General features: G+C 31.8%; 1 protein-coding gene across 1 annotated transcript in view; it reads left to right on the top strand.

The window, feature by feature from the left end:
* The window catches only part of LOC131849444 (START domain-containing protein 10-like), a 46,298-nt gene extending 26,130 nt beyond the window's left edge, over window positions 1–20,168 (top strand). Inside the window, exons 3-6 of the mRNA XM_059199523.1 lie at window positions 6,241–6,373; window positions 14,283–14,399; window positions 15,827–15,977; window positions 18,560–20,168. Coding sequence (XP_059055506.1) covers window positions 6,241–6,373; window positions 14,283–14,399; window positions 15,827–15,977; window positions 18,560–18,922 — 764 coding nt within the window. The 3' untranslated portion in view covers window positions 18,923–20,168. The remainder of the gene's footprint in view (window positions 1–6,240; window positions 6,374–14,282; window positions 14,400–15,826; window positions 15,978–18,559) is intronic.
* Window positions 20,169–22,567: the final 2,399 nt, after the last annotated feature.

Here is a 22,567-nt window from a genome sequence, read left to right as displayed (position 1 = left end):
TTCATGAGTATAATAGACGAGTTAGCCATTATTGCATTTAAAAAGTCTTTGCACCATAAAAAATAGACTTGTAGTTACTAGACATACTATTTGTATAGCTAGAGAATTGTGTCGCTGTAATCAAAACGCTCGTCCCTCGTATGTATGTGGAATCTGGAGGCCATGAATAGTCGTCTGGGTGGCACGCATCCGTTCGCCTTTGATTCACATGAAATACTTTTTCACTAGGGTTGTCTAAGTTTTTCCACAGATAACATCCATTTATAGGGCTGCTGATATATTTGAATAAACGCAAGTTGTTAATAGAGGCAGTATTTATACTCGGGAATTAAAAGTTAGTAACACATATTTAAAGGTATGAAAAACAGTCTAAAACAATTAAGCATGAAGAGTATATCAAAATAAGTATGTCTGCAGAAAAGTTTGTTTTTAATCTCTTATTTTTCCGCGCAAAATGTAATGCGCCACAGATACACAATATTGCACGACGTGCAGCCACAATAACGAGTGCGTCAAAGCTGTATATGATGTTCATATTAAGTACGAGTGTTAAACTAAGTTATATTTAATCGCAAGGGATTTTGTAGCAGTTTAGAGGGTTATAATAACGAAACATTTCATGATATTGATGATATCGTGATAGCAACCGTAACATCAGTTTTATTTGTGTATTTATGAGATATTGAGAGAGACATGCATTGGTGAAGATTAATGATGATATTGCGACACAGTTGTATTGATATCTTTATTAAGTCAATTGAAAAATATTTAGGCAAATTTACGAAAAAGTGACGGCCTTAGTGGTCCAGCGATTTAGCATACCTTTTTTTCCGATGACCGAGTTCTATTCTACACAGTACAAACATTTGCATTCATGAATATGAATATTTTTTGTATCGGTCTGGGTGTTTTCTATATATATAAATAAAACAATTTCTAAGTATTTGTATCAGTTGTTAGTCAAAACACAAGCTTAACTTAACTTAGACTAAATGACGCTGTGTGAATTATCTAGGGTAGTTATTATAATAATAATTTCAAAAATGAGTCAGAGTTACAACCATCAAGTATTTTATTATAAAATATTCTCCTATAAGTACAGATTAAGTAATTATCAACGTCAATCAAATAACAATTTTGTTTAAAAAATTAATAAAATAAATATTAATGATCAATGCGGCCAAGTCCGTACTGGTACAGAGAATTAAACAGCCAATTTATAAATCTCAAAATAAAATAATGAAATAGCGCATATTTGTTATTTTTTCTTTATCAATACAATATGAGTACATATACGTTATTAAAATTCGAATCTCAACCCTATTCGTTACGACTTTTCGTGTAGGCATTGATATCAGGGTTGCCAAACTTAAAACACTTAGTTTGGTACGAAAAAAATCTCAAATTTTGTACATCTACTATAAAATAATATATCTTTGTATAAATGTCTGAGGGACAAAAATCTAATATTCGTATGAGGATTCATATAAGTGGATATCACGATCGTTATATCTTATACGGTTGGCGTCCCTGGCTGACGTCACAAATACGGGTAGACTTGAAATGGTTTGATTGGCACGCAGGCCAAATATTGGTTCGTTATGCCATTTGTCACGTCCTAGCTTCGGTAAATCAAATTGAACGAATAATTTTCCGGTGTGCTGGGCAAACATGAATAGATCTCGTGAATTAATAGTGTGAACAGGACCGGCTGTAGTAGACACTTATTGTATTGATTAATTGGTAGTCAGTTTTGCACATTTAAGATTTAAGTTTGCATTTGCATGTGCGTTAAATAAATAATTTTGCTTTTGTCATAGACTATTCCTTATATTATGCGCTATTGTTATGTACGTCACACGACTGATGGAATTATTTATTTTGTTTTTTTTTGTAATTAGTTAAAACTTAAAGCAAGAAAAGATATAATAAATTATAAGGTTATCTGTTTGATGTAACACGAAAATAATGTAGATATTGGGATTTTATTTTATTCTAAAATCTTCTGTTATATGTATCTACCAGGTTCTATGCTAAAATATTGTAGAATGATGTGGTGTAGGCGTGAGAAAATTTTAGCTGATTACTTTTTTATTTTTATAAATTACTGCTCTGGACACAAGTCCTTTTGAGTCCCATTGACCATAGAGTTGCCAGCATACTTTTTTATAGATTTACTTAAACAGTTAATAAACATGAGACTGTATATAATAAAACCACATATTTTTTAATTGAAAATATTACATTGTGTTATAATAAAATAACATTTTTAGGCACAGTATCAATAGTTAAATTTGATCTTAGATACGTCACGGGTTTTTCTAGCTTAAGGTCAATTAAGTATATAATATGTTGAATACTATCTAAGATATGTTTTATCTAGTACCTACTCTATATTGTATGTCTGTTGTGTAGTAAGTATATTTGGTTTTCACTTTTAAAGATTGAAATAGTAAATTGTGTATCTTTGTAAAATTATAAATATTGTCAATTTATAATCCTTTATGAAGACGAACAATCGAAAGTAGAAAATATATTCAGGTATATTTCTAGGTGTTCAAATCTAAACCAAAACATCTAAAATATTATTTTCCAATATAAAATAACTTTTATAGATATCTGCCTACCTTATAGTTCATTATAAAAGAGAATGGAGTGAATAAATAAATGGAGTAATGGAGTAATGAAAAAACACTGTTTTTATCATAAATCTCTTTAAAAAACATTAATAGCCAGTAACGTAAAGCCTATATTTAATGCAGGCTACGGTACGCTACGGCTATATAGCTCGTTAATATTAATTGATTTAAACCAACGAAAAACGTTTATTTCTTTTGTTTGATTACACGGCTATTTAACAGTTTGTAAATCTATAGGGATAAATTGACACTAGGCATTATTTATATGCATACTTGAGTAATCAGCACCCGAATAAAATTGGTCATTTTCCTGTTAAGGCAGTGACAAGTAAATTTCAGTTTTTTTTGGGTCATTCTTATGTCTCTATTTAAATGTTTATAATTCGAAACAATCCCTGTGACATTTCAACCGGAGTCGAAATTACGAGGCAATTTGGCGAGTTCTAACCTAGTAACTTTGTAGAAAGTGATCTGCGTGGGTCTACTCTACTTTTACCTAATCAGTCGCTAAGCAGCTTGCTTTGAAAGCTGTGTTTCCATTGCCAAGCCAATCAGGGCTTGTATTATGGCTACAACTCATATAAACATTTAGAAATTTTTACACATAGGATTTGTATAGAAAATACCCACCAATACAAACAAACCTGAATACAAATGTTTGTATAATATGAGGAATCGAGCTCGCGACTGTCAGATGTGAAGCAGCATGCTAAACCGCTATACCACCAAGGTCGTCAAATTATAATACAATAAATTAAATTACTATTATAAAATCCTGCATGACAACTTAGTACACTGGAATGGCAACACATAACGACATCTTTCCGTGGTGCTGTTCATGTATTATATATAGGTTACCGTTACCACTCACCATCAGGTGAGCCATTTGTTTGTATTTCTAATTATATACATAAAAAAAAACAATAATATTTTTTTGTATTATACTCCAATGGCAGTTAATACAAAAGTGTATTCAATTCCAATTACAATAGAACGAATAGAGCCTTTCTCGATGAAGGGCCGGAAGGCTGTTGTGCTCGACTTTGTATTGGAACAAAGTAAACCAATCAAGTTTGCTACACACGGTTGAAATGCCTACATGAGCAGTAGCTATTATTTATCATCTGCTTATTTATGATCTTTAACTATTCTTCATCAATCTTGATGAAGAATAGTTAAAGATCATAACACTATGGCTGTCTGTACTACTATTATAAGGAAGAAGTAGTTTATTTCTTGTATAGTTAAAAAAAAACACTTATTATAAGCTACGTTAATAATAATAATTTATTTATTTGCTTGCTACAGGTAATTTTGATCTTGCAATATAATTAGAGTACAATACAAGCAGCACCCAGTAGCCAGTAGGGGTATGCAAATATTGAAATTGAATACCAGACTACTATTATGTTACTCTTTAAAAATTACATTATTAAATAGTAACATAATATTAGTCCGGTCACCGTACAGTGTAGAATAGCACTAGGCTTCCAAGTTACATATACAATTACTAGCTATTCGCCCCGGCTTCTCACGGGTGTACATGTATTATATATATAAACCTTTCTTTTTAACCACTCTATCTATGAAAAAAACCGCTTCTAAATCCGTTGCGTAGTTGTAAAGATTTAAGCATACTTAGGGACGGACAGACAGCGACACCGACTTTGTTTTATAATATGTAATGATATACATATCTAAACTCTGTTCAGTACCTGATAGTGTCTCGTTTAAAGGAGAAACACTTGTCGGGTGCATATCCAATAATTTCAGCAATCGAACGGTCGTATATTTGAGATCTCACACATGCTAATGTTAGAAGAGTTAAACAAAATAATATAAATACATTAAGTAATAAAATGGACTTCCGCAAATAATACCTAATTCGATAAAATATATCTGTGTATATTTATTTAATAATATAATTTTCGCTTCAGAAACTGAAAAGATTGATGGTATTTCTGTAGAAGTTGATTTCATAACGAATAAAAGAAGTAAATGTTATTTTAAATAAATCAAATATTTTATTAAATGAAGTGATTGTTCTTTACGACAATACCTGGAAGTACCTATTATTAAATATCCCTCGATAATGCTGTTAACGATAAATTAAATACGGATACATGAAGCTTTTATAATCAACTTACACTAACAAGAACGAACTTTTGTATAGGTATCTAGTACAAAAGTTCTGTTAAATCGTTAGTCGATTGTTAATAAGACTTTCTAAAAGCAATTGTTAGCTTGCAAAGTTTCTAACGTTTGAAGTTGAATTAATGCAAAACCTTCCCTGTAGGCATTTTTTAAGTCAAAGTCATTTCCTTTTGATCTTTCATCATGAGTTGTAGGTATATAAAGATTCAAGTTAAGAGAAGTTATGATTAAGTTATTGAATATAGAATTAGGACAATAATTTTAGGAGTATATTGTATCTCAGGATATATAGCGCTGTTTAGTTCCAAACTGAGCAGAGCTTGTGGTATTGATAAATATTTACTTCAAGTCCAATTATAAAAATATATTATAAACTTTCGGTATCTATGTATGTATGTTATCATCAGATTATATTTTGTCCCAAAAGAATACGAAACCATTGTTTTTGGTTGTTTGCATATATGCTTTTTATATTTAATTGCTCGTTCTTTTTGTGATGATTTTGATCTCCGAATGAGCGGTAAAATAAAAAAAATATTTGACAATAATAATTTTGGAGTGTTTTGATTGAATAAAGAAATAAATCCATTATTTATTGCGTAACATTAACGGTTATGCTGAATTTTAATAATTTATTTATACCATTATTATAAGTACTATAATTTTAAGTATTAAGCATGATTATATAATAAGGAAACTTCAAAGCGTGCCCTGAGTCCTGAGTAAAATTAATATTAAAGTAGGTAGTCACTTCGGATAATCTTTTTAATTATAAATGAAATATTTCATTCGCCTAATTACCTCTTCTATAATCCGATCAATATCAGTACTAACACGAGTCTCTTATTATATTAATTCTATATTTTAATTATTAAATTAATAGAATATTTAATAAACTATGACTTTGACTAATTATTCTTTGATTAATACCGAATGCTACGTGTATTCCAAACATGGCCATTGTTTGAGGCAAGAAACAGATATTGGATCTGTTTCTTGCCTCAAACAACTAATACTTATGCTGAGTCAAATCTACCGCCAGTTCCGTAAGTAATTTAAGCCAAGAAGAACTTAATAGAAAGTATGAACTCACTCCGGGGTACAAGATTTTAGTCTACGAAACCTACAGCATTCGCCCGTATCTTCTATTTGAAATATCCCCTCTTAAAAAAATTGGATGATGTAATAATCAATTTTTTTTCCAATTTTGTCAGCATCAACACTGTTTTTAAATTACATTACATAGTAATTATATAATGTTGAGTTAGTTTTAGAATTTTCTCCATTTGCAATTTGATTGTCAAGCTGTTAATATTCAAGTCAATCGTATAAAAATATTTTAACCCTTTTATAATAAGCGTCTTACAGATGCTACAACAATAAACTTATCTATACTTAATATTATCTCACAAATTATGAGGTAAACTTAAAAATATTTTTGTTACAGTGTCATGCCCAGCACCTCTCAAGAACCGCGACTTCGTGCTTCAGCGGTCGTGGTTGGATACAGGCGACGAAAAGATGATCCTAAATCACTCAGTCTACCACAAGGACTATCCACCAAGGAAGGGATTTGTCAGGTAAACTATTCTAATTAGACGGCATCGGTGCGGTCTAGCGATTTAACATACTAGTTTAGTTCCGATGGTTGCGTTAAAAGACGACCGTTTATGGTATGGCATTAGTTTTTCAGTCGCTTGATTTTCCTTATATCATTATATTAACACGTGAAGCAAAAACTTTGTGCCCCTTTTTACCTTGCGCAGGAGGTGTTTGAAACTCGCACATTATAGAGAACGAGTTCAGAATGATAATATATTTTTTTAATTTTGCATTTACATTGACATGCATAAAAGTATAGTCTTAGACAAAAGAACCTATATAATGTTCAATCTTATAATTTAAATCAATTAGAGTCGAATTTCGACCATTGGGAGACCTATTAGTAAATATGTTAGACATATACACTATATTATTTTATTTAAAGTCTATATAATAACATAACAAAATGCACCATTTACGTTTATTATCAGTTCTTCTTTGCATTAACTAGCTACTTCCGTACAATCATGTAGACCGCTTTCAGCCACTTATGCATGTCATTATGACATTTTTTTTTACACTTATGATGAAGTTTTGTCTTTGAAATATATGCCTGATTTTTTGACAAATTGAATAAAATAAAGTAGGTAAAGCTAATTGTTTAGGGTATAATGACGCGTGTCGCGTAGGCGTATGGCGAGCACAGCGTCCCTCTGTTTGCTGGCCACTTGATGATTAGATAACGGTGCCGGCACGCGCGTCAATCCGTGACGAACCGACGACCCTCCACTACGTACCATCACTACTTAACTATTAGGGTACAGTGTTGTAATGTGACAATCGTCTTTCATCGATATGTTTTCAAAGACAATACGTTTTATTCTTTAAAGAAAATGTTGCAACATTTTTCAGTATGTATGTTACCGTGTCAATTTTGATGAGTCTTCTTTTAATTGAAAGGTTCCAGTTACGTGTCATGACTAAGATAGATTTTTAACATACTCCTATTTATTCGTCTGTATAGGCTCCTCTGAGCCAAACAGCTAGCATATGAAATACTGCGTTTCAGCTGGGATATGGGAGTCAGAGGAATTATAGGGTATAGATGATTTTGTCCTCACATGATTACATGATATTAGTGCTAGTGATAATTTATGCTCATTGGACTTGTTTTCTTAATCTTCACATAATAACGAAATTTGCGATTTAATGATTATGTGTATATTATAGAGTATTAGTGCTGTTTTGTTTGTTTGGGCATTTTTTGTACAGTAAATTAAGATCAATGAAATCATTGAAGTCCGCTATGTGCATCTTTATTTGTGTATTTGTGCATTGAAATTTCAATAAATAAATATGAAGCGTGGGTGACAGTTCTGCGTTCCAGTGGTTTGTACCCAGTAAAAATATAACTTTTCAGATTAAAACAAAGCATTATTTAAAACCACAGTGTGAATACATAATAACTGTTTCGTATACTAAACGCCAGGATGAAAAAATATTTCACATTAAACAAAAGAGTTTAGAGACTTATTTCTTATCTTAACTATTTTGACGTAAGGTATATGTAATTAAATTTGAAGTTATGAAAATGCCATTTATTTCATGTAGTGTTAACAATATTTATTTAGAAACATAATATTACCACAATGAATTTACCATCATTCGAATTTATTACCATTCAATATTATAAATATTAAAAATTTTCTCAATTCTTATACTAACGTTTGACATATAATTCCCTGTTTTATAAGGATTACATTTTCTTAACCTCAGTGACTATGATGTATGGCAAGAAATCTCATTTCCGTAGCGAGCCATGCTCCGAATCGAGTAGAGTATTTGTTTCGAAATTGGTTTAAGCAATATTTGGGTTATATGATTGGAATATGTTGGGGAAACTGAATTTCCTGTTCCATCTAATTTATTTTAAGGTAGAACTTGGTTACTTTATTACATACTCCTCCAATTTTTGTGTATTTTAAAAATACTAATTCACTAAAAGTATTTTAACGAAGTTTCCTTAGTTACTCAATTGCATTGCTTATAATGTTGTTCTTTATTTTCAGATGTTTATTTAAGTCAATTGTACTTTAAATACAAAATACAAAATTGTAATAATTGCACCTCATATAAAAAAGAATACCTTAAATAATCTATCTTAACTCTAATAATGAATAGTAATAATACGATTCAGATATACAGGGATGTATGTCTGTTCTTGTTTATCTCCGAAACGGCTGGACCAATTTTGACAAAACTTTAGCTAATATTATAAGGAACAACTTAGGCTGCTTTTATTTTAGAAATTGTATTTATTTTAGTTTTACGCGGACCAAGTCGTGGGTAACGGCTGGTCTTCATTTTTGTTGTGAGATTAGCATTAACAAACAAACAGACAGGCAAAGATTTAAAAATATTTTTTTGATGTAGGTACCGTATGTACTTTCATATACTTAGTGAAACGCTGTATGATTTGATTTAGGATATACCATTTTTATAGACAATTTGGCAAACAAGTAGATGGCGACTTTTATATTATTATACTTATATACGGAATCATTAGTATTCAATGAATTCGGCCTCGGCTTACTACTTTATCTTTTCTAACCACATTTCGCTTATTAGTGTCAAGTGGCGTCTTATGACGTACGTATGACGTTATTAATCTTGTAGGCTCTGCGTCGACAGTGAACGAGATAAGCTAATTCTCTTATAACGGAAAAGTGCTTTCGTTTAGATTTACTCGTAGGCGGGAGAGCAGAGACAGCTCTCTCTCTCTCTCTCTCTCTTAAAGGTAAGGCTTGCTTTGAAAACCCATATATATCTGTTATAAAGGGTCATTCAAAAATTAAAATAGGCACACTTCTTGCGTATCGAGATAAATACCTCTCTTTCTTAAAGGTTGAGACTGCTTTGAAAATCCAAATATCTCTGGTCAGGTCGTATCAAGGGATCACCTATTAATCACGTCACAGGAATATTGTGATATTTAGATCCTTCAGCCTGTTCTTGTCACCGTTGGACACATTTATGAGACTCCCTAATGTGACGTCACATATTTTGGCATTTCAACTATTATTATTATTAGTTTCAAATTCAAATTCAAAATATCTTCATGTAGGTCTATTCAGACTCTTATGATATGTCAAATAGATTCGGTATGATTTCGAGATGAGAAGAACTGAGAAGAAACTCAGCTCGTATTCTTTTGAAATATGATTGTACATGTTTACAATAAGTTGTCTTAAAATGTCACAGTTTGTCGATCGTAGATTAAAATAGGGGAGGGTGGAGGGTCCTTTTGCGTGAGACGTAATCGAATCAAATCTATAGATTGGTGTTCGTTTCTATTCTGTAACCAAAATTTTAATCCATACATACAAATAAATAAAATTAAACTATCTATTTGTATTTCAAATTCCCAGATTTTCACTAACTGCACATGAAGGCATATTTAAGAATTATAAGAATAATTTAAAAAACCTTTATCTGTCTGTTTGTTTTTGATAATCTCTAAAATAATTGGATCAATTTTGCCAGGACTTTCACTTGTTGATAGCTAATGTTATAAGGAAAAACTTTAGCTACTTGTATTTTTGATATTTTATTTACTAAATGATAATTTCAATGCAACCAAGTGGCGGGTATCTAAAAATATAATTTTATGCTTTTTTTATTTCTTTGATATTTAGGGACTTTTGTACAAACTAAAAGAACATGCCAGTTCCACTGTACCCTAAACTACATAATTACCTCACCACCCCATTTCTATTTATATAAGGTTGTGAATAAGAAAATGTGTGATTTTGCAAATATATTTTACTGGGTCACAGAGACTGCAATAAAGTAACATGATATCGTTCTGGATAATTTCCTATTCGTTGTAATTTTCTTTTAATATCTATCAAGTTTTATGGCATTTGCTGTAATGGCCAATGAATTTAATTGAATTGCCATAAAGTGGTTGATGTTTCAATGAAAATTGTCGGCGTGTTTAAGTATAAATTTCGATTTATTGACCAAATCGGGAGTCGTAAAATAGTGTTATAGCAGTTTCCAAGCGCCCCGCAGTGTGTTTTCTCTGCCGGTAGTAATTATCTTTTATTGGCTACGTTTGAGCTAAGGGCAAGTACCTTAATTTTAAGTAATTAATGTCTTACACAAGTCTATTTTAATGCTACATAGGCTGATTTTGATGCAAATTTCTTTTGAAATGCTATTCTTAGTCTTAGTGGATAATATGCATATGGTGGTAAGAGTGGTATGGTAAGGGGTAAATGGGAGTAGTAGAATAATGACTCCTTTCCTAGCAATCGACCACGTCAGGTTAACCTCCACGTTTTTCTCCCTGGAAACCATCGTGGTAAATTAATTATTATACTGGTGACTTCACCAGAAATTAACCAAAATGGGTTGTAGAGCGCTCTTTTATATCAGTAAAATCCATCCATAAAGACCTGTGGTTATAGACTACCACCGGTTAAAAACCTGAAGACACTCCTCTCAGCTCATAGAAATCATTGGAACTATGATTCTTCTGGAACCCCGTCCAAGTGGAAGTCAACCTTACTGGGCTCATTGCTAGCAATGAGACATTGTGCCCCTATTACAAGCAATCGCCCCTCTATATGTAATCAGAATCAGCCATAAATAATGCATCGATCTAACATTAAAACATATACAAAACTCATGTATATATGAACACTCGAGTGAAGTCAAGGCGGGTTACTAGTTTATTACTATATAAAATTATAGTTTATATATATTTAATAGATTAAAACACGGGTTTATGGTGTAGCAATCTGGCCAATTTGAAAACAAAACCTTTCTGTAGCGGACGAGGGGTTTCTGTTAGGTGACACAAAGGATGATAAATGGACTTTTGACTTCTAAGCATTTCAAATATTTGGAGAACAATGTAAAGGAAATTAGGTTTATTTTGTGTTTCATAATCTCATTGTGAAATTCATGATGTGATGTTAGTTACTTATTTACTGTAATATGAAGTACCTTGATGAGTAGGTAATTTTATTAGGAAAGTATAGACAAACAAAGTATTTGTATTAAGGGTGGGAAACAGGGACAGACAGATACCATGTCAGGTCGACCTCCATGAGATCTATATGATCTTATCTTACAAACTATAGCAGTTAATTTCGCCATACTCGGTTACCGGCTGACCTGATATTATTTTGTCTATAAGGCGGGGCATGACACAAAAAGGTTGGGAAACATTTGTTTAGAGTCAGAATCCACCTCTCTCTTTAAAATATAAAACTGCTTTAAAAATCCATCCATCTCTTATAGGGTGGAAGGGCACTGTTAGTAATGTGGACTGTTGAACCCATTTCTGGCAATATATGGTATATTGCCGGAAATGGGTTCAACAGTCCACTCCACACAATCCACCATAAACACTAAATTCCTTGTGATTTGGTCACGATGGGTTATCTTGACTCCATGTTCATCTTATCATCTTTAGCTGTGTGTCAAAGATATGGCATAATTTAACGATTCTATATACCTATTACCCCAAATAATGGGATAACGGCAAGGCATTGATGAACTTTCTATATCTAGACACGCGGCAGCGTGTCAAGCCGAGTTTCAAGTAAACTGGCTTGCAGCACCGTGTGTATATTTACACGAACCATTTGGAGCCACTTTTGACCCCCTCATAACTCAAAAACTCTATCACACAAACCTGTCAAATTTGGTTCATATATTGAGACTTGCGAGATAAATATGTGTGTTCATAAACCTATCTCAAACGGTTATTTAGATATTAATGTCCAAAAATCGTCATTTTTATCACTATTAACTATAGATCAAAATTATAACCCACTTCCAGATGACCTAGGAAGTTCAAATTTGGCATGCATATAGGTAATTAGGTGAATATAAAGGCAAAAATCTGAAACTGAAATTGTTATCATTTTACTACAATTTTTCATTTAATTGATTATATATATATGGACGAAGACTAAAATTCTATGAAAACGTCGATATATCCAATTGACATTGATCCCTGGCGAAAAATTTCATCTTGTACTGGACGGAAAGTAATATTGTATGAAAACGTCGATCATTACCAATTTACGTTGACCCCTTCAATCAGTGTCGATAACTAGCAAACTTCAAATATTGCATTGAGCGATAAACACTAGTATAATTTAGATTCTGTCTAAAATATACTCGTACTTATAACTATATAGTCGAATTTCGTATTTATTATGTTATTAACTGAGATTTGGTATTAATTATTATTTCAATATTTAGCGCACATCGATAGTGTAAAATCATTATTTTTATAAATAATTATTAAATAATAGACATTTCGGTATAGGGCGCCGCGGCGGCGCCGTGTGGGAGCGGTGCGATAAAACGTTGACGCGAACCTGTCCGAGCGAATGGCAGCCGCCCTCATATGTCTCAATGTTTTGTTTCTCGATATCTAACCTATAAGGTTGCGATTTATGCTACGAAATTTATAGCTTTCTTAAATTATACTTATATATTTGTGGTTATATTATTATTACATTATCTTAGTAAATACGTATGGTATAGACAATAGTTTAAACCAAAAATTAATAACAATTTTAGTATAGTTATAAGTAGGAATGTATAGTTAACTCGAGAATGAGAACTCATTGGTAACAAATTGTTTTCTTGAGAATTCAATAGATAACAGTCAATTTGATAACAGTCAATACGAAGTTTCAGATATTAAATAATGTATATGTTGAAAGAGAACAATTCCGTATTTCCTTAACATATGCTATTACTATCCACAAATCACAAGGCCTTAGTTTTGGCAGTCCTCTTCTCAACATAGGCTCCTCCATATTTAATAAAGGGCAGGTTTACGTTGGACTCTCCAGAGTTAAAACCTTAGATGGGGTACGTCTTAACAGTTTAGATCCAAGTCACGAGAGCTCTATTGTAGAGTACAACCATCTGTGGACGTTATACCGCCCCGATTTGCCCAAAAATTCCTGATACTGAATTGGCTTTGGACTTCAACATTTAAAAGTTACAAGAAAATATAGAAAATAACACAAAAAAAAGACAATTATACCCCGTAAATATACGAAAATACAGTAATTTATCAAAAATAATTTGGTATAAATTTAGTTATAAATATGTACCTAGTATAATTTATGTACAAAAAGTATGATATCCCATCAAAAACATAAATGTGAAATGATTTTAATATTATGATATATGCCTTGATTGTTGATGACAAAAGAGATGAGATCTAAATGGGTGCCAAGTTCAATGGTCTGTCCTGAAATGTATTTATAACAATATAAAATATCATTTCTTCTTATAACTTAGGATAATATACTGTAGCCTAAGGTCTAACTTGGCTTTTTCATATACGAAATATACTGTAGCCTTCGCAAGTTATAAACATGTTACTTGTCGGTTCCTATTTTAATATTAATACTAACTAGCAATCGAAAGTAATAATTGGTATATGAGAACTGGCCAAGTTAGACCTTAGGCTACAGTATATTATCCTAAGTTATAAGAAGAAATGATATTTTATATTGTTATAAATACATTTCAGGACAGACCATAGATTTAGATCTCATCTCTTTTGTCGTATTATATCATAATATTAAACTCGGCTATCATTTCACATTTATGTTTTTGATGGATGACTAGCCATATATCGAATATTATTCTCAATAGTTCGCGTATTTTTTTGTAAAAGAGGGTACGAAATTTTGCTTACCGTATTAATTATGATGTACCTACACAAATATATATATATATATTAAAATAGTTATTACTGAGATTATTTGAATAAGGTTTACTTTTAAGTTTTAGTTTCTACTAGCTCTCGCTTACTCTATAACCTCCACATTAAGACAAATAATTCACAATACATTATTACACAATATTTTTTATTAAACGAAATCTTTTACCCATTGACAGGGCATTGTCTCTTCTTACTGGCTTCGTTGTGCGCACACGGACCACTAGTGGGAGCTGGCTGGGCTACGTGTCCAGATCAGACCCTCGTGGAGCATTACCAGCTTGGTTGGTCAACAGGTGAGAATGTTACATGATAAATAATACGATGTTGTAAATTGTGACGATGTAGTAGTTATTAAGTTTGTTATGAAGTCTGTAATCCTTATTTTTGTTTATTTTGCTATGCAAAATCATACACTGCATGTTATGACGCGCCTATTTCATTGTATGTAAGCATTATATAATTGTAAAAATCAAGTATAAGTGTAAATGTAACTGCGTCTCCGTAGATGGTATTAAATATGGCAATGATAAAATCTGTTAAATAAAATGGCAAGAAATTAAGCTATTTATTTTCAACGGTTGTTTATTCAATGTTATTTGAATGGGAAGCAAGCTGACGATCTCTCTTATGAAATATAGACCGTTACCTAAATATTATTTTAATAATCATGGATGATTCACACAGCTCTATCTATTACCTAAGCAGATCTGTGTTATGGTCAGTAATATGGTATATATTACTGATAGAATACTTCGATACATTCTCCTTTGGAAATGCGTACATTATACTTGGAAAACATCCAGACGAGATCACAATATGAATATGTGTATTTCTTTCATACCCTTTAATTATACTATATCCTATTCTTTATACCGGAATTCGTCATCGGCTCAGTTGCACTAACTTCAAAATCAATTGTAAAGGTGCGATTTAACAAATAAAAAGTGAGGTATATAGACTTTGTAAAACTAGAAACAATCTCAATCATTTATCATATCAACAATTGTGATTAATGCATAATGCCTGGACATGTTTATTTTCTGATTGTTCAGTTGTCAGGACTGTATAAAAGAAAATATTAAAAAAAGATATGGAAAAGTAATACAATATGATTAAATGGTATGAATACAAAAATTACTTACACTTTTGCAGTTGTTTACATTGTTATCAAACCCGTTCGCAGCCGGGACGTATAGCTAGTTATTTATAAATAATGTACACGGCTAGAGTGAGTAATAAAATATAATAGTTTTGTATATGAACATTGTTCTAATTTGTGCTACCTTAATTGCTCCAGACACGCTCTCGGCGGCAATGCTAATTATTTTTACATGTCGCATGTTTACAACTACCATGTGTATATTTATTCATGTTCAGGGTATATATTTTATAGCTATATTATCATCAACTGCTGGATATAGCAAAGCTGGGTACGATCTTTAGCTCTATCGTCGCTCTACTTAGCTGCGGGGATTGTAGGTACGCTACGTTTGCCATTACGCAGTCTTCATTCTAGAACATATCTACCATCTCATTATATTTTCAAATATATCTTCTCTAATTAATTTAATGTTTGTAAAATTCTGATGGACATCTATATTTTTGAAATCAATGTTTTACGAGTAGCTTTGCTTTAAAAGATTATCTTGTTTATCATTCCAATTAGAAAAATATATATATATTAGGTATCTAAGTCTGTGGATGGTTTAAATGTTGGCAGGGTGACGGCGCAGCTGGCTCCACGCCTTGTTCACCAACTGCATGCTGCAGCACGGCGATATCCTGGTTGGAAGGCTCTGACAGATCTACCCTACCATAAGCCCTGGAGGCACCCTGAGCAAGTGCCATCGTATAGGATTTCATTAGCCGATGTAAGAACTTTTTTATTAGTGTTAGATCGTATGTTTTTTTTAATTTACTTGGTAGAGTTCCTAAGAGCGCAATAGCGCTCCTAGACTAGCATCTAGCGCTCCGCAGGGAAGACATGATTAAAATTGGACAATGGTTCAAGATACAGATTTTTTGCAGGAAAATTTATATAATGACATTAAAATCAATTTTGGCTTTTTTTTTGTGCACACATTCATGAAAAGCGTGGCACTCAAACGGTTAATCTTTAATGATGAAATGGAGCCGTCTGCAGCTCTGGACTGGACCTCTTGAATATAACACAACGAGCCAAAGTATTCAAGAAAATTTAGCAAAGAGGCTAAAAATGACTTCATTCATTCATTCTGATTCATATTTAAAAATATTACACTATAAAAACAGTTAAATAGCTTATACAGTTTAGATTTTACAGTTGAACAACTGTTATAATTAGTTAGTCAGTATTAGGAGACTGCCTTTAACTTTTGAAGACATTTTGACCTACATTCACAGGTTTGGGGAAAAGCAATTATGTTGTTTGTTATGTACACAAGTTTACGTTTGCGTTGGAATCTCATTTACTGTTAAATATATGTTTAAGTTATATTCCATTCCCAGGAATTTCGCGTATACTTACCTACCTAAGTCCAAAGTCAAGTTTCGAGCTTCAAGCGTATGCGCTATGTTGATAGTCCAGTAGACGATGTTTTTTTATATGTACGCAGTGATAACTACTGTTTTTAATATACCCCTTAGAAATGTTTAATTTTGTAATGAAATCAAAGTTATACAAAATAATATTAATATTTTTATAACTCTTTGATAACAATTTATAAAATCTCGTAAAAACTTTACGTTACTATTTTAATATAGAAATTTGTTTTGTAATTCATGGTGGTAAATTTAGGAGTTACGATTCCAAATGATGTACATGTATACAGATGTCATCTTTCTAGCGTAGGTACAGATGAATGGTAGTAATTTATTTTTCTGAGCTGTTGTTTTTCTGCATATATCTTACGTGATGCCCATTTTGTTACAAATATGACTTACTTATCTGGTAGGCGCGACTCGCTACATTTTTGCAAGAAAAGATGACAATCATATATGATTGCGGGATCATAATATATAGAATCATGTCATGTTATGTAATATCTTAGAGGCAAGCAGGATTGCTTGACATCATTAAGAAGGATGTAGAAAAGCTTTAGTCAGGAGAATATAAAACTTGAAGGGTAAAATGCTCCTCGTGTAATAACTATAATTTTGTATGGAGAGAGACTGACTGGATATAACTTTGATGAGTTGATGACTTTTTGTTCCGGAAATAAACATTGACATGGTAACTATTTATCAAGTTAGGTTTTGGTAACAGTGGACAATGTTATGGGTAAGAGTTAGTCGTAGTTATTATTTAATGGAATGGCAAATAAACTGAAGGTTCACTTATAAGCTATAAGTGGCATCGCTTATATACTTGAACAATATAAATGACACGATATACTACAGACATGTGTTAACAGAGTCAGCTTAGTCTTCTTCAATGACTCTATACCTTTTAATAGAAATACACTTTACGAAGCAAGCTGCTTGGCAGCTGAAATGGATGAGACAAAGGTAGCCACTGTAAAAATATACAACCTCAATAAAGTTGTATTGTATATGTGTAGCTTTATTATTCATGACATTTTCTTCAAGAACCTGTTTATGTTTGCATGAACATCTTATCTCGAGGCAGAAGATTTTTCTTGAACATTTCTAACCCTTTATATTCCACAAAATCCAATTACATTAACAGGGTAACGGATTCTTTGAAAACTTTCAAACACTCTCGAACTCATCGTTTGGGAATTTCAAAAGAAAGTTCCGTCGCAATTTCACCTAAATTTATTCATCGTATTATTTGTAAACGATTCAAAGAGCGTGGAATGCCTAACTGGTAATACCTAATTACTTAAAAAAATATAATTCGACATAAAAAATCCGCGGTGTTTTTTAAACTCAATAAATTGTAGATATTTATTGATACGCTATTGATCCAACTTCATCCTCATGCCTCAAGGCTTTCTTCATATGCTTCATATGCTGATCACAATCACAAACACCTCTAGATAGTAGGCTTCTCCTAAACGATTTCAGCGACATGGAAATTAAAGGCGATCTTGATCGCTCCGCACCACTGCTTGAAAATCGCCCCTGAATTAGGGCCTTCTGTAGACAATCTTACACTAGTGCCTCCTAGCTAAAATAGCGCGTAGTGCAGGCGGATCAATTATTCCATCATAATCTATAAAAAATATTACACCTATATGTGAAATTTTTTCTATAAAGATTTTTGATGATGTTATATCATGAATAAAATATAGTTAAAATCTTAGAATATAGATACGAGGAATATTTTACAATGTCGTCTGCTTGTCTTCAAAGATAGCACGTTCTGAGTGCCTTCTAAAATTCTTACATCTTCATCTTCATCTCTCTTTCTTCCTCGAAATAGACTTAACAAAATTATAGCCCCTATTGCTTTCTTTCTAGCGTTACGTAAAGCTTCATGTCGAAAGTGTATGTTTAATTTTATTTTCAGTGCATAGACCCTGACGCACCGCCTCCTCCGGAGGAACCGAAACCGGACACCTCTAAAAATAAGCTAGTAGTGCCGTCAACAAGAGAAATTGAAAGCCACAGCGTTGAAGATCTTGGAGACATATCATCAGAATTCAGCGTAGAAGTAGAAGAGGAACTGCCAGATTTAACCCAAGACCCAACTAAGAAAAAAGGCAAATTCTATAAACTCGTTAAGTCAATGAAAAATAGAAGAAAAAGCGTACAAGTTGCTAAGAGTGCTGATAATCTTGTTGACAGTAAACCCCTAGAAGATAAACAGGAGAAAAAGAAAGGTTTTAAATTTCATCGCAGATTTAGTCTCAGTAGAGGTAGAGAGGATTGACCATATTTTATTGATTGATCCAAAAACACAATATCAAACTGATACACTCCATATCATATATGTAGTTAAAAATTTTTGTTAAAACCTATTTATTTATATTAAAAACAAATTTTAACCGTTAGACTGACACGTTCTTTGAAATGAAAAACATATTTTAACAAAAAAGGATATAAAAAATTTGGTACCTTAAATACATAGCAATATAAGAAAAAACAGTTTATACGAGTATTTCAGTAAATTATTAAATAGGAAATATCACTGACGAAAACTATCATTTCACGGACATTCTACAATTCCAACTCAGTTATATATATTCTAAATAAGTATAATATGTACTCAATGTATCTTTGTTGTTTGAAAATATTTACATATCTTACACAAACGCACATGTAAGTTTGATGGAGGTTAAGATTAGATAATTGCTATGGCTCGCCTGAATCTTTCTTCTAGTATAGCTCTTATAATATAATCATTTTTACTTCCAAATAACGCTAGCATGAATATAGTAGGTACAGTGCTGGCGAGTATATATATCTTTATGATATTTAATTGGTTTTAATAAGCATATATATTATTATAGTATTATACATTTAGTTTTTAAAACTAGTTTTCAAATAAAATAAAACATGATTTCTTTCGTACTTTTTATTCAATAAAAATGAGTATTCTCTAGCACTTCTGTGTTTATTCGGATATAATTTGTAATATTTCACTGTACGGCGCGTCGTACGTTTGCTATTTGGTAATATTCCTGACTATTTGGTAGATTCCTAACTTTCAACCGAAACGAAGTAGTAATGTGTTTGTCAGTTACCAGCAATAAATATTTGTCATTGAATTGGGATAAATCAATACATTTATCTGAATTCAACGAAAGTTGACAAATAGTTATATTTTTCGTTTCATTATTCTTCTAAACCCGTTATCAATTTGTAACTATGGCACTGTACTAAAATTAGCATTATTTGGTTACGGCTATATATTTTTATTGAGCATTTATAATAATAGGTGCCACAGACAGCACTGGAAAAAATATCTGATTAATAGGTCTATGGTATCTTTTATTTTAAATGCTCTTCATCTATCACTAAGTACTTGATTATCTTTAATACTAAAGATTAAGGCAGACAGAGAAGGGGTTATTTAAGGGTTATTTTTATTCACTCCTATAATCGACTTTTAACTTTAAAGAGCTTACTAATAAAGTAAATAAGTAATAGCTAAACTTTACGTCAAGTATACATGTTAATTGATGTCGAAGAGAGATACAATGTAATGTTATGTTAAAATGTTATAATAAGCTGTTATTGTAGTTAGTTTGTTATTTAGCTAGATCTACTTGTACAATCTTTAAATATCAGACGAGTCTAAAATGGCCACGGTCGATGAGTATTATAATACAGTTAAGGGTCATGGATCTATTTTATTTAATTTTAAGTCCAATAAAAGTTAAATTAGAATTATCATTATTGGTTTGTTTATATGTTATTATTTTAAAAATACATCGTCCTCTTCAAACGTAGTATGTCTTTTTTTTTTCGAAGTATTCTAATTCTGTTGGGCTCAGCTAGTCTTTATAACTTCACCTAACGATAGGGGGCGACTACAGATGGCAGTCCAAATATGCCTCCCCAGTACATCGTCCTTTAACTGCTGTATCTTTGCTTGCTCTTCTTTTATGTATGTTTTCCTCTTTGACACATTCCATTCATATTTTGTTCGATCATTTTCTACATTCCCTTTCATATTAAGTAACTTTATTAAAACAAACTTTATTTACGACTACAATATCAACTATTGAAACAACGTCTGAGCTAGATTTACAGGCCGGTATAATATCTACAGAGCTGATACTTAAGTCATATTTTCTATTGTTAACTAAATCTAAAAAATCAAAAATATCTAAACTAAGGTGTCTGAGTACCTTCTTTACTGATTATGATGTATTGTTTCATTATCCTATTGTTAAATATCCCACGGCCATATTAGATCCTCAGAGACACGAGACGGGTGGCAAAAGATTTCTAAATATCTCCCAGTAATGGTACAAGCAATGGCTTTATTAACCTTAGCATTTTCGTAAAATTTTCGATCATAAAAATTAAGATTTCCGTACTTAGGCGTGAATCAATTTGTTAATTGCCTAGAAGTTTAATATCGGAGAAGTGGAAAAGCAAATCAGGACCTACAATAATCTATCTATGTGTAAATGTACTAGAAATTTATGCATTGGTCTTAGGATTATTGTCAGGCAAAGGCTACTTGTGGGTAAGGAACAAGTGACACATCAATATAGGTACTATTTTTTTCTTTCTCAAACGTTCAATAGCGTACATGTGTTGCGAATTTTCTAGCAGGCTCAATCTCTCTCTCTACTTTACGCTCTTACTCTGACATCTCTGAGATTTTACTATACATATAAAGTTGTACATATAATGTGATCTCTTGTAATGATACTAATTAATACCTGCATACAGATATTTCATATTATTCTTAATTATCGAGAAATTAATTCAGTTAAATTAAATTCGGAAGATCGAAAAGTTATAATAAAAGAAGTTAAACAATAATAGAACTTATTTTTTGTGTTATGCCTGCACTTTATCTATTTCAAAGCGTTGAATGCAGTATTCTTTCTATAAGTCTAATACCTATTTTACCATTGTTAAGTAGGTACTGTTATTAAAACTATAAACTTGAAGTTTTTAAAGTATAAGTAGTTATGGAAAAGTTGTTAGCAAAATTGTTGTATGTAGCCTTAAGAATGTAGTTAATCTCTCTCTTGCAAAGTTCCGAAATATCTATATAAATTTAGTCGAAAATTCTGTAGATTCCACAGTCAAGCGATACGATTATTAATAATGTCCGATCCAAATTGTTGAGCGTCGTCGGTACGAGTAATATTGTGAGCCTACTTTAAACGTTTCTGTTCTTTTCGGTTTCGATAATAAATTAGTTGAAACTGTAACCATAATAGAAACTACATTAATCAGTAGTATTTTTTTTATATATACAATTTTGGTCCAGTCGTAATATCTAGTCGGTTGGACTTTACGACGGTTGGTATACTGTCGGTTAGTCGTCAGGATGCCTGAATGCGACTAACGTAACGAATGAACTCCGTTTTGGTATCTTTTGCGGCTTACCGACCGTATATCAACTGCCTAATACTATTTAAAGTTTTTATAATTTTCAAAATGCTAGACTATTGTCCTATATTTATTTATTTATTACTGAGATGCTTTGTACATAATGCTAAATACGATTTTTAAGGTTGTAATTGGACATCAATTGATGAGTCTCATATATTGAGGATGATTGTAATTTAGTACACTAAGCCCCAAAAATGTTTCCAAAATAATAAATCGTGTTTTTCTACCAAAATAACATACACGTAAGGAACGTCTCTAGATATATATAAATTTATTCTAAATGTGTGCTTGGCTGTGAAACTATTCTATTTGTTGGTTTGTATAATACTATTGTAATCGCTGCAATAATTCGTTTTCTGTGAACAATAAATGTATATTATAACGTCTGAACTTCACGTTCTAAGATTGTTTACATGTATCAATAAAATTATATCAACATAAAAATTTGTATGAGAAAAAAAATATTTTATTTACCTATTATGTATAACCTGTA

This window comes from Achroia grisella, unplaced genomic scaffold (genome assembly GCF_030625045.1).
Source record: "Achroia grisella isolate CSIRO2021 unplaced genomic scaffold, CSIRO_AGI_Agris_v1 utg642, whole genome shotgun sequence".
NCBI classification, from domain to species: Eukaryota; Metazoa; Arthropoda; class Insecta; order Lepidoptera; family Pyralidae; genus Achroia; species Achroia grisella.
Note: the sequence above shows the minus strand (reverse complement) of the source record. Positions and strands in the feature narration are given on the sequence as shown.